The sequence below is a fragment of the Dreissena polymorpha genome, chromosome 14 (genome assembly GCF_020536995.1).
Source record: "Dreissena polymorpha isolate Duluth1 chromosome 14, UMN_Dpol_1.0, whole genome shotgun sequence".
Taxonomy (NCBI): Eukaryota; Metazoa; Mollusca; class Bivalvia; order Myida; family Dreissenidae; genus Dreissena; species Dreissena polymorpha.
Window position 1 is genome coordinate 15,400,567 of NC_068368.1, and position 14,278 is coordinate 15,414,844.

At 38.6% G+C, this 14,278-nt stretch overlaps 1 protein-coding gene across 3 annotated transcripts in view; it reads right to left on the bottom strand.

The window, feature by feature from the left end:
- The window catches only part of LOC127858800 (tudor domain-containing 6-like), a 108,580-nt gene that overhangs the window by 61,010 nt on the left and 33,292 nt on the right, over positions 1-14,278 (bottom strand). For all 3 annotated transcript variants that reach the window (XM_052396087.1, XM_052396086.1, XM_052396085.1), the window contains exons 9-12: positions 9,205-9,321; positions 6,678-6,836; positions 2,167-2,505; positions 785-910 (exon numbers count right to left, since the gene is read on the bottom strand). In XM_052396087.1, coding sequence (XP_052252047.1) covers positions 785-910; positions 2,167-2,505; positions 6,678-6,836; positions 9,205-9,321 — 741 coding nt within the window. The remainder of the gene's footprint in view (positions 1-784; positions 911-2,166; positions 2,506-6,677; positions 6,837-9,204; positions 9,322-14,278) is intronic.

Sequence of the window (14,278 nt, forward strand, 5' to 3'; positions counted from 1 at the left end):
AGACAACTACAACTCAAAATGATCATTGCTACTGATTGTATATCACAGTTACCCCTTGTTTCAAAATCAATTTTTAGTCGTGGCGACCTTGACCTTGGAGATATCTACGTAATTCTTTCGTGTGACACATCGTCCAATGATGGTGAACAAATGTGCCAAATGATTTTAAAATCTGACAATGAATGACATAGGTATGGCCCGAACAAGCTCATTTATGGCCATTTTTGACCTTTGAACTCAAAGTGTGACCTTGACCTTGGAGATATCGACGTAATTCTTACGCGCGACACACTGTCCAATGATGGTGAACAAAGGTGCCAAATGATTTTAAAATCTGACAATGAACGACATAGTTATGGCCCGGACAAGCTTGTTCCGCCCACCCGCCCGCATTCGCCAATCTAATAACAACTATTTCCTTTGGAAAACCTGGTTTAAAATGCCCTGCCCCCTGGTTGCCATGTTTTTTCAACACTGTCATTGTGCTCAGGTGAGCTAATAATGTACTACCAATGATTATGATCTTTACAGTAATCAGCAAATTAGCATCGTAAATGATCACCTTAATGACATGTCTCACCTCTCCTATGTGTGCTGTACTTACCCAGTGGACTGGCAGACTGAATACTGATGTACTTACCCAGTGGACTGGCAGACTGAATACTGATGTACTTACCCAGTGGACTGGCAGACTGAATACTGATGTACTTACCAAGTAGACTGGCAGACTGAATACTGATGTACTTACCCAGTGGACTGGCAGACTGAATACTGATGTACTTACCAAGTAGACTGGCAGACTGAATGCTAGGGGTGACAAGACCAGGGTTGAGGGCGGGGTTCATAGCATAGGCTGGTTGCAACAGGTGTGAACTTGGAGCAGCTAGTACAGGCATGTAGCTGGGGTCAACTGAAATATGAGAATAGTTTAGCTTAATACATGTGCGTAAAGTGTCGTCCCAGATCAACGAGTGCAATTTTCAAAGGCTTATCAGAGACGACACTTTGCGCTTTTATGGATTTTTTCCTTTGAAAAAATTGTCTTATTAAAGGATATAATAATCGCTAATTGCAAGGGGGTTTCGGGAGCATAAAATTAAGTTGCAACTTAAATATGTTGAAAGTTCCTGCAGGACAGTTTTTTTTTAAATCTGGCTGAAGAACTTAACATATGGTTGCCATAGCATATTGGATATTGTGTCCTCCTATCAACCTGGGGGTCACCAATGCTATCCATACTTCACAGGTGTGATTTAAGAAACATCTCAGGACAGGAAAAACAAGCTACCCCCCTTACAGGATTCAACTAAACTTCTTTTCTATCTTTTTCTTCTTTTCTGAAATCCAGCAAAGTTCATAACTTTTTGTAAATTTAGTTTAACATGCAAAGTGAGGAACCCAGCTTAAAAGAGGAACAAGAGCACCGCATAACGGGTGCCAAGTTCCGCTGTGAAAACTTCAGAATTTTTTTTTTTATAGAGGTCACAGTGACCTCGACCTTTGACCTAGTGACCCAAAATGGGTGTGGCGTGTAGAACTCATCAAGTTGCATCTACATAGGAAGTTTCAAAGTTGTAGGTGGAAGCACTTTCATTAAGAGGCAATGTTAAGGTTTTTGTTAAAGTTTTATATTAGAGGTCATAGTGACCTTGACCTTCGACCTAGTGACCCAAAAATGGGTGAGGCATGTAGAACTCATCAAGGTGCAACTACATATGAAGTTTCAAAGTTGTAGGTGGAAGCACTTTGATTTTAGAGCCTATGTTAAAGTTTGATATTAGAGGTCACAGTGACCTTAACCTTTGACCTAGTGACCCAAAAGCGGGTGCGGCGTGTAGAACTCATAAAGGTGCATCTACATATGAAGTTTCAAAGTTGTAGGTGGAAGCACTTTGATTTTAGAGCCAATGTTAAGGTTTTAGCACGACGCCTAAGGCGGACGTCGGACGAGGTGGCTATGACAATTGCATGGGTTTTCTCCGAAAAACAGCCTTGCTAACAATCACACCCAAGTCACGTCCAAAATCTTTTCAGATTTCATTCAAAGACACCAAGTACTGGATCTACCCAGCAAACAGACTCAATAGCATTACAATAAGCCTAAGGCATTTCTATGCAACAGAGCTGTAATAAATAGGTTTAAACTATGAGCTAGCCACTTCTCACCATAGTATGCAGGAGCTGCATGAACATAAGCCGGAAACTGCATACCCCTTCCAACCATTCTCGGACCTGGATGATGTGGGTAGCTACCATAAAATTCCTCCACATAGCCCCCCTCTGAAGGATATCCCCTCCCTCTGCCCTGATTCCCGTAATATCCCCTTCCCCTGTGTCCGCCTGAATGCCAGTCGTCATGGTAACTGTCACTGCCATAGTAACCACTGCTGTAGTCGTTGTTGTCATAGTAACCATGGCCATTCCAGTAGCCACGCCCTCGACCCCGTCCCCTGGGTGGGCCTTCTCTCCCGCGACCTCTACCTCGACCTCTGGGAGCCCCGCGACCTGAAATGAGAATTTTCCGTAAAAATAACTTTCACAATTATATAACAATTGGCTGGATGTGTTTAACAACCTTATCATAGGCCAGCAATTTTTTTTCTTCTTTATAAAGTACCCGTAAAAGCTACTTTCCCAATTGAGAACAAACTACAAAATTCCATATAGCCATTAGAAAAATTCCCAAAACGAAGGAAAACTGCGCTAATTTCATTCCATTAGTGCATTATCTACCAGTTAATAAAACAAGAGCTGTCAGAGGACAGCGCGCTGGACTATTCGAGTGCTTGACAGTATAACATAAGCCATCATGGGGAAATTTTTCATATTCAATTAAGACGATCTTTCAACAAAAAAAAAAGGAAAAAAAAAATATGTTTTGGGGGGGGGGAGATCGAAAGGGGGTATAATGTGGGGTGTGGTCATTTATTAGACGATCTTTCAAAAATAAAAAAAGGAAAAATAAAAAAAAATTGGGGGGGGGGGATTCTTAGTATAAAAGGAACAATAATTCTGTCAAAATGCGTGATACAGTTTTATGCTCTTGTTTAAAGGTTGGGGTCATGATGGTAAACAAGTATGCAAAATATGACAGCAATATGTCAAGGGACATTGAAAATATTTGGTGTAGTACGCAAACATTAACATTTGCTGCATATTCTAAGTGAAAAAGGGGCCATAGTTATGACAAAATGCTTGATAGAGTTGTCGGCTCTTGTTTATAGGTTGGGGTCATGTTAATAAACAAGTATGCAAAATATGAAAGCAATATGTCAAGGGACAATGAAAATAATTGGGGTAGTAAGGAAAATTTAACATTTGCATCGAAACCGAAATGCCGACGCCGGGGTGAGTAGGATAGCTCCACTACACTGTAACTCCAATATAAAGCGCTCCGTTATAACGCTGAATCCAATATAACGCGGAGGGTGCTTGGATCCCATTTTTTCTCCAACCTTCCATTTGACTTCTGATTCAAATCCGTATTATGCAACTTCATGTATTTTCAGACAATTCAAAGATGGCGGCAATCACAGTCATGTTGATTGCTTTATTCAACCGTCCGTTGAACCGATTATAATCGCCTTGAGGTTAAACAACACCTACAGCTAATTGGTGTTAATCTGTTGTGTAATGTCAATAAAGGTGTGAAAAACTCGCGTGTCAGTGTTTATTACATGTATTCCTCATCAGAGCGGTTCAGTGCGATAATTTCCATAAGTTAAGTGCAAGCGGGATAGTTATACAATTCAAGTAATTCAAACGATTGAAACATTCTTACTTTGATATGGTTGCAGTTTGACTATATTAAATGAGAGGCTGTGAAATATACTGCCTACTGTATAAAACAACTTTTTCTGTCATTTCATTATCATTCTAGTATTATGTCATTTAATCTTTCAGTTCGTGTATAAGAAAATAAATAATGCAGACGATTTATTTACATGCGACCGCAGTGTACTGGCAATTGTTAACAGAGTTTCACTTTCATTTTCGCGCGGTATCAGAAAGTCCCCGGGAAACACGTTTTTTGCATGCGTATGACGCAATAAAACAATTTTTTGTACATGAGTCGTATTGCATTCAATCTAAATTTAAAGTCGCTCGTCCAATGAAAGCTCTGCCCCATAATGCACTGTACTCTTAACACTTCTGAAAATGGCATATATGCGTAAGGTTGTGTTTACGAATTTCTTAAACATATATCGTCATTAATGTTCAAGATTATTATTTTTTAAGTGATGTTGCAATTTTATTGGATTATGGGATAAATGTGCACATTAGAAAAGCGGTATGTATACTGTTATCGATTCGATTCGGTTTATATGCATGTATTTGCGTCAACACAGCATGGCAATATACATAACCTATATTACAGGCTATTCTATACCTGTTTTTTTTATAGCTCCCTGCAGTAAATGAGCTCAAAACCTATAACGCGGATCCGTTATAACGCTGTTTCGCGGCTTGGACCCCATTGACCGCGCTATATTGGAGTTACAGTGTATATATATTTCATATATAATAGTCGAGCTAAAAAATGAGCACCAAATCTAACAGCCAAAAATCATGTAAACAAGGGCTGTTTGTAAAACATGCATGCCCCCCATATGTAGTGGCAGCCATTGTGTGAATACGATTTTTGTCACTGTGACCTTGACCTTTGACCTAGTGACCTGAAAATCAATAGGGGTCATCTGCAAGTCACGATCAATGTACCTAAGAAGTGTCATGATCCTAGGCAAAAGCGTTCTTGAGTTATCATCCGAAAATCATTTTACTATTTCGGGTCACCGTGACCTTGACCTTTGACCTTGTGACCTCAAAATCAATAGGGGTCATCTGTAAGTCATGATCAATCTACCTATGAAGTTTCATGATCCTAGGCGTATGCGTTCTTGAGTTATCATCCGAAAACCATTTTACTATTTCGGGTCACCGTGACCTTGACCTTTAACCTAGTGACCTCAAAATCAATAGGGGTCATCTGCGAGTCATGATCAATCTACCCATGAAGTTTCATGATCCTAGGCATATGCGTTCTTGAGTTATCATCCGGAAACCATTTTACTATTTCAGGTCACTGTGACCTTGACCTTTGACCTAGTGACCTCAAAATCAATAGGGGTCATCTGCGAGTCATGATCAATGTACCTATAAAGTTTCATGATCCTAGGCCCAAGCGTTCTTGAGTTATCGTCTGACAACCACCTGGTGGACGGACCGACAGACCGACCGACATGAGCAAAGCAATATACCCCCTCTTCTTCGAAGGGGGGCATAATGAATATTTTTATTGGTTTGTGAAATAAAAACTAAGCAATTAAAAGACCCATAATTCCCAATCTGAAGATTTCACAACACACATTTTCCATTTTGAAGGGTTGTTCACACTTTTTTGCGTGTGAATAAATTGACTAAGGTTTCATTTATAGAGCTTGATGGAGGATAAAGTGAATATTGAGATTTATTTGTTAATTTGTTTATTTCTTTATTTTTAAACCTTCATTTGGGAATTTCTGGATCCCATTTGGGACAAATATACCTTTTTATATTGGGAATGTGTCCCTCTTCAGGCCCCAAATTTGAAAAAAAACACTAATGAGTATCAAAGCTGTAGGAAAATGGGGCTTAATGCATATGCGTAAAGTGTCCTCCCAGATAAACCTGTGTAGTTCGCACAGGCTAATTTAGGACAACACTCTGAAGCAAAACTTTATTTTTAACAATCGCTCTACTGCTATAAACACTGTGTAAGTTTGGAAAGAATAAGATGGAAACTGTGTACTTAATCCCGCAAACAAGGAGAATTTTCTCAAATTCAAGGGGAGAATATTGTGTACTTATTTCTCCGATACTGCTCATATTCAATAGGGTTCAAGTCCTCATTGACATAAAGATACTGTGCACATTTGAAAATAATTGGATGAAAACTGTGGAATTAATTGCGTAAACAAGCGGGATTTCAAAATTTTCTCATTTTCAAGGGGAAATCATTCTGGACTTATTGCTTCGATATTACTCTTTTTAAAAAAGGGTTCGAGTCCTCATTGATACAAAGACACTGTGCAAGTTTACAAAGAATTGGATGAAAATTATGGACTTTATCACATAAAAAAAACTGAATTTTCATTTTTTTCTCAAATTCAAGGGGAGTTCATTCTGGACTTATAACTCCGATATTGCTCATTTTCAATAGGGTTTGACTCATCATTAAGATAAAGACACTGTGCAAGTTGGGAAATGATTGGATGAAAACTGTGGACTTCATTGCGTAAACAAGCCTTATTTCACAATTTTCTCAAATTCAAGGGGTGATAATTCTGGACTTTTTAATGTAACCCATTTTCAATAGGGTTCGAGTCCTCATTAATATAAAGGCACTGAGTTTGAAAAGAATCGGATGAAAACTGTGGACTTAAACCCGTTAACAAGAAAAAGTTTAACGCACACGCACGCACAGACTACGGGAACCACGCCATGACATAAGCTCTTCAGGCCTTCGGCCAGTAGAGCTAATAATAAGAGAATTTCTTTATATAAAATATACCCTAAAAGCAAGCATTTTGTTCCTGCTTAGCCTGTGTGGACAACTGCATAGGCTAATCTTGGATGACATTGTCTATGCAAATGCATTAAGCACCATTTTCCCAGAGGCTCATTTGTATTGTACTTGCCTCTGTTGGAGGGATCGGATGGGTAAGCACCAGGTGCAGGCGCAGAATTCACAGATGCTTGCTGGTAACTCCCCGGCGCTGCTCTGCCGCGACCCACAGAAGCTGGCGAGGCATGAGAAGCTATCTGGGTCACACCAGAACCATGAACACTTCCACTTCCTGTAAAAAATAAATAGTACACTATTTTAAAATGCAGTATTCAAAATTGGTAATAAATACTTCAAGCAGCAAAAAGAATTGAAAATTGTCTATAAATTAAAACACTAAATGAAATAGATGGTTGGCGATGGAATCAACAGATACGAAAAGGCATGATCACTTTTATATGATTGTATTTCACTTTAAACCTTATTTTAATGTCAACAAAGGCATAAAATAAAAATAAAATCTATTGGTCCACATAAATTATATATTTTGTATTGGCTTGTGTCAATAAAAACAAAAAAACGTCTGAAAAAGGTGTTTTTTTGTCACAATATTGCACTATAATTATATTCAGATAAAAGGAAACGTCTTGAGGGGCATAACTTTGGACATAATAATACGATGGATGGTTTAGCAACTTAAAAATTTCAAAGGGCCATAACTCTCTAAATAAATCATCTAACCAGAACCCACAAATAACATGCGCATCTCCTGAAGGTAGTTAAGCTTCCCATAATGCTTCATTGAATTCCAGTCAGTAGTTGGGGAGAAACAGGCCAGACAAGAATTTCACTATATGTACAGTTTATAGAAAATTTCAAAGGGCCATAACTCTGTGAAAAATCATCAGACCATAACCGGCTGACAATATGCACATCTCCTGTTGGTAGTGAAGCTTCCCATAAAGTTTTATTGAATTCCCGTAATAAGTTGCTGAGAAATAGCTCGGACAAGAATTGCACTATATGTACAATGGAAAAATTCAAAGGGCCATAACTCTCTGAAAAATCATCCGACCAGAACCCACTGATAATGTACACATCTACTCTTGGTAGTAAAGCTTCCCATAAAGTTTCATTGAATTCCAGTCATTAGTTGCTGAGAAATAGCCCCGACAAGAATTGCACTATATGTACAGTTAATGGAAAATTTCAAAGGGCCATAACTCTGAAAAATCATCCGACCAGAACCTGCTGATATTATGCACATCTCCTATTGGTAGTGAAGCTTCCTATAAAGTTTCATTGAATTCCAGTCATTAGTTGCTGAGAAAAAGCCCGGACAAGAATTGCACTATATGTACAGTTGATGGTAAATTTCAAAGAGCCATAACTCTGTGAACAATCATCCGACCAGAACCCGCTGATAATATGCACATCTCCTTTTGGTAGTGAAGCTTCCCATAAAGTTTCATTGAATTCCGGTCATTAGTTGCTGAGAAAAAGCCCGGACAAGAATTGCACTATATGTACAGTTAATGGAAAATTTCAATGGGCCATAACTCTGTGAAAAATCATCCGACCAGAACCGGCTGATAATATGCACATCTCCTCTTAGTAGTGAAGCTTCCCACAAAGTTTCATTGAATTCCGGTCATGAGTTGCTGAGAAATAGCTCGGACAAGAATTGCACTATATGTACAGTTAATGGAAAATTTCAAAGGGCAATATCTCTGTGAAAAATCATCCGACCAGTACCTGCTGATAATATGCACATCTCCTCTTGTTAGTGAAGCTTCCAAAAAGTTTCATTGAATTCAGGTCATTAGTTGCTGAGAAATAGCCCGGATAAAAATTTATAAGAATTGCACTTTATGTACAGTTAATGGAAAATTTCAAAGGGCTATAACTCTGTGAAAAATCATCAGACCAGAACTCGCTGATAATATGCACATCTCCTCTTCGTAGTGAAGCTTCCCATAAAGTTTCATTGAATTCCAGTCATTAGTTACTGAGAAATAACCCGGACAAGAATTGCACTATATGTACAGTTAATTGAAAATTTTAAAGGGCCATAACTCTGAAAAATCATCCGACCAGAACCTGCTGATAATATGCACATCTCCTCTTGGTAGTGAAGCTTCCCATAAAGTTTCATTGAATTCTGGTCATTAGTTGCTGAGAAATAGTCCGGACAAAAATTTTTCACGGACGGACAGATGAAGCGGCGAATATATGCTTTATTTTGGGGGAGCATAATAAATATATCCCCTAATGAAAGCTCTATTTACTTGTGATGTAAATACTAACTACTCTATTTATTTGTACATTAAAATCGTAAGTCTAACAAAACCAATAAATATCCTCCATTGATTTCTACTTATTTGAGTTATTCCCTTTGTTAGCCATGTAAGGAGACACCCTCTGGTGATACAAGGCTTAATGCATGTGCAGTAAGTATAGTCGCAGCTTAAGGACAACACTTTCTGCTCTTTTTTTACTTTGCATGTATAGACAGTCTCTATTTAGTGAAAATCCAGTATAGATGGAAAATGTCAGCCCTGATAAGCCTTTTACGAATCCACAGGCTAATCTGGGACAACACATGCATGAAGCCCGTTTTCCAAGATCACAGCTCATTTTAATACATTTATACAGCGTACCTCTGTGTTGGACCTGCCTCTGGTCCTGGCCATGCTGGTCCACACGGACAGTGAGGTCAGTAAAAGGTCGCGGGGAACACTGACCATTCATTGCAGGAAACGTGGCATCACCACTCCCTGTCATAAAAACAATGCATATGACTTGCAGTAAAACTTTCCATTGAACAAGAGATATGATTGTCAGAAACACAATGCGCCGCTTTGATTTTTTTTTTTTTTCAAACATTTGGCACGTACAAATAATTATCTCCCTTTGAAGCTTATTACTTCCCTTTTTTGGCCTTTGAACATGAAGGATGACCTTGACCTTTCACCACTCAAAATGTACAGCTCCATGAGATACATATGCATGCCTAACATCAAGTTGCTATCTGAAGTGACATAGAAGTTATGAGCATTTTTTGAAATCTAAACGCGAAACCTAAACGCAAAGTGTGACGGATGGACAGGCGGACGGATGGTCCGATCACTATATGCCCTCCTTTGGGGGCATAATAAAAATATCAGGTGTTCTGGGCAGACTGCTTTTAAAGCATATGCCTAGCGTCATCACAGATTAGCCTGTGCGGTCTGCAGGGCTAATGAGGGACATCACTTTCAGCTTTCATATAATATTTAATATTTTGTTCAGAAATCAATATCTCTAAAAGACAAGAGATGTGTTTGTCAGAACAAAATGCCTCCAATTGCGCCTCTTTGAAGCCACAAATTTGACCTTTGACCTTGACGGATGACTTTGATCTTGACCTTTCACCACTCAAAATGTGCAGCTCCATGAGATACACATGCATGCCAAATATCAAGTTGCTATCTTCAATATTCAAAAAGTTATGACCTAACTTTAATGAAGGTTTAAGATTTAGGAAAGTAAAATACGATAATTGACATTTGACCTTGAAGGATGACCTTGACCTTGACTTTTCACCACTCAAAATGTGCAGCTCTGTGAGATACACATGCATGCCAAATATGAAGTTGCTATCTTCAATATTGCAAAAGTTATCAAACTTTAACCAAGGTTAAAGTTTTGGGACACACACAATGAATGAATGAATGAATGACAGACAGACGGACAGGCCAAAAACAATATACCCCCGATCTTTCGATCCGGGGGCATAAAAATCAAGTATAGTTGGAAAGTGTCGTCCCTGATTAGCCAGTTCGAACTTCACAGGCTTATCTGAAATGGCACTATACCCACACGCTGTAAGCCGAGTTTTTCCAAAATAAGATGCATTATCTTCCCTCCAAAAGAATACTCAATCCCAAATTTAAGTTATTGGTGTTATTGGCTTGAATTTTCGTCATTTTTAAGCGGTATTTTAGTCCTTACATGGGAGTCATTATACCACTCACACTTCATGGGTGAACTGATTTACAAGTACTTCATACACATATGACAGTAACTGACAACTGCCCTACTTGAGTCAGAGGCAGGGGCCATAATAAGAGCTGTCCCAGGACAGCCTGCTGGACATTTCTTACACTTTGATTTATCATGTATGATTTCTGTCAGCCACCTAATTTTAAGACTAACAAAAAATGTGTTTGTCAGAAATACAAATTTTTTAAATAAAATTCATTTTAATTATTAAATACTTACCTGTTATCGTATGCTTATACTTTCCAAGGGGAAATAACCCATCCGGAATTTTAACTGGGAATCCGCCACCTCAATACCATAATACAGGCCAGGTTAAACATAGTGCAATGCAACCTAGCCAAAAATCGGTAACCAACCCTCAATATTCTTTCAATATATATACAAAAATATTAATCGAATAGCGGGGTGGGAGGTGGGACTTACCGATAACAGGTAAGTATTTAATAATTAAAATGAATTTTATTTAAAAAATTTGTTTTAATGTCATAAATACTGACCTGTTATCGTATGCTGATTTTGCAGCTGCGGTGGGAAGGTTCGTATATATTTTCCCAACACAGTAGAACCCATAAACAGGGTTATCAGCTAATGATATCAAGTAATCTTCGTTAAAACGCTATTAATTATGACTTCTCAGACAGAGTAATATGTCTATGTCGTAAAGAAGACACTACCGTTAGTGAAACCACAACAAGCCCAAACGTATACAAATTGTATTGTTGGCACTTCAGAAAACGAAGATAAAAAGATGACAAGGTGGTCGGATTCCTCCAGTAAACAGCTTAGAGCACGTCAAAAAGTGGGGTGTGATTAATATATGCCCACAAAACAGACAGAGCTCTTAATTCATGCGGTCAGATCCTAAAAAGGAATGAATCCTTAGATAGGATAAGATTAACTTTCCTTAGTCGAGGTCTAACCCCGAGAAATAGAAGCCGCAGACACATCTCCCCCCCCCCTTTTTTGGGGAAATGAAGAGTGTCTTTGAGAACCTCGAATGGACTTCTGACTAACACTGCTGAGATAGAACTTCAAAGCCCTGATTGCCCAAAGAAGTTTATCCATATCTTCATGACTACCAGTTTAAGAAAACTTGGAAACTTGAAGGTAGAAGCCATATAGAGGACTTGATATTAAGCAAGGAATCCTGGCTGACACAACAAAGTGAAAACGACAATAGATCCAACTGGAATTGGTCGTATTCAACAGAAAAAGCATGAATTTCACTTCTCCGTATGGTAAAAGCCATAATAAGAAGGAAAACCGTCTTAAAATTATATTGGAACTGTTAATAAGCCTGATGAAAAAGGTTCATAGGGAGCTCATTAAGCATCCCAACATGTTACACAAGTCAAAACCGCTTAAGAAGGTAAAGGAACGAAAAACATAGTGTTGACGTTCCATAGTTTGGATCAGTTCCAAAATAGGTAAGACAGCACAGAGTTGCGATGACTTACACAAAACAAGGTATACGAAAGCATAATCTCTATCCTTTGATGAAGAAAAGAACAAATTTCTTATCATCAAGAAAAAGATGAGAAAAACCTCTATGTATCTAGCAGAGTGATTAAGGTAATAACTATGCTCTCAATTACCCAGTAAAAAATGAATTTCCATAGAACCTTTATACAGTTCTGATGGAATTATCCTTGCACAAGTAACAAGGATTGAAACTCTAACAGAAAAACATTCTTCTGTAGAGATAACTAAAAGTTATTAATGGCCAGACATGAAGTGGCACATGTTTGGATCAGTAAAAATATGTCTCAGTGAGATATGATATTTGACCTGTGAAGAAGTTTCCTGAAAAAAATTGTACAGGAGACTAAAAAGGTCGTAGAACCATAATCCCATGGTTCATTAAGTATATTTCATGAAATTATGGCAAAAACTCAGTTATTGCAAAAACTCACCAAGAAGGCAAGATATTCCAGTTTATGTCAATGGACGAATGTATAACAATCGCACACCCTGCTGGATCGATTTCTGTGAACTGCATTGTTGACGTTGTTCAGCATACCGGTATACACTGCGATATACGATCGCATAACGCTAATAACTAGCGTTTGATGATAAACAACATTCTTTGATATACTATGTACACCATGCAACTCGTCTGCAACTTCACTGCCGCGCATGCGCAATTACATTATTGAACCCAACGGAAAAATAATTCGAAAGAAAGAACTGCAGGACAAAAGGTCCAACAGGGCGTTGAGACGAACTGGTATGAGAAAGACGATAGAGAAAATTTGTTGTTCTTGCAAAGAACGAATAAGTTCCTGATTTCCAGTTACAAGGAGTGATAATATGATCACCTCCGTGTCTGTAAGTAAACCACGACCGATGTGTGATAGTTGAAACCATCACAAAGGAATCGTGAAAATGTGTTGTAAATGAAAAACAGCTAAAAAGAATTTTCGCTTTTCAAGATGTAGATGTGCAGGTGATATTCGTTAGGATACCACATAATTGAGAAAATCAAGATACGTTGTTCTATGTGATCGTCCATAACCTTATCTGCTCACATCTGTATAAGATGTAAGAAAGGTTGTGGTAGAATAAACTATATTCTTGCCAAGATAATCTTCTAGTCTAGACACCACTGAATAGTGGTAAATAATGACAAAAAAGATGGAAATCTGTGTCATTAAATAATCCCGAGATTAATACAATTATCTTAAAAATAAAGCTGAAACGGACGTAAGAAAAGACGTCTCAGCAGAAGGACCGGTGACCGGACCGGTAAATACCGACCGGTGACCGGAACCATTTGTCAAGGATGGGTGGGCAAAGAAACCACGGCAAGCCGAACTTTCCCACTCCAAACACACTTGAAAATTGGTAGAATAGGACAGTGTTTAACACTTATAAGTTTATGACCTATCTACAGAATATAGCCTCTCTTGAACCAATAACAGGCGCCTTTAAAATCCTGGATAATACAGGTCGCAAAGTCATCGATTTGCGAAGTACGGAAATATGATTGATAGTGGTACCTCCGGAATCGGAGGTGTGATGGCAGAAAAAGGTGAAAACCCTAGGGGTAACCTTAAGCGGGTCCACGCTTGCCGGTAGAATGCATGGAAGTCTTAAATTCTGACTTGATTAATCCATTTACTTCAAGACTTCTAACCTGGACGAATTCCGAAAGAAATACGACCAGTTATAGGAAGACGGCCTGTTATGGCCAGAAGTGTAATAGAAGAATAACTTTAAGATGAGGTTCCTCCAGATCCTAGGATCTAAGATCTGAGTTCAATAGGTCCTAAGCCATCTACAAGACTGTAGCCGCTATGCGGTCAATCTGATAGGCAATCCTATGTATCAGAACTCTTGTTGATTCCAGTAGCTTGAAAATATGCACTGCCGTAGGAGCAATAGAAAAGCAGAAGTCGATACAAATGTCGTCTTGCTAATCCTGTTAGCGTCATTAATGTGTCCCAACTGTTCCGTGACACTGACTGCAAAGTCTGTAGCCGACAGGTAAAGGCGGTTAAAACAATTCATCCTTCGGGTCTCGAACATAAATTAATAGAGGTCAAATAGTAATGTTCGACCTCAATGCTAGTCTCCGAGCCCACTTCAGCCGATCTTTCTGCAAGACCAGTAGTCTGCATGTAGCCGGTTGAGATAGAAGTACAAATAACAGATATAGCATGATTAGGTAACCGTCGCCAGTAGAACATC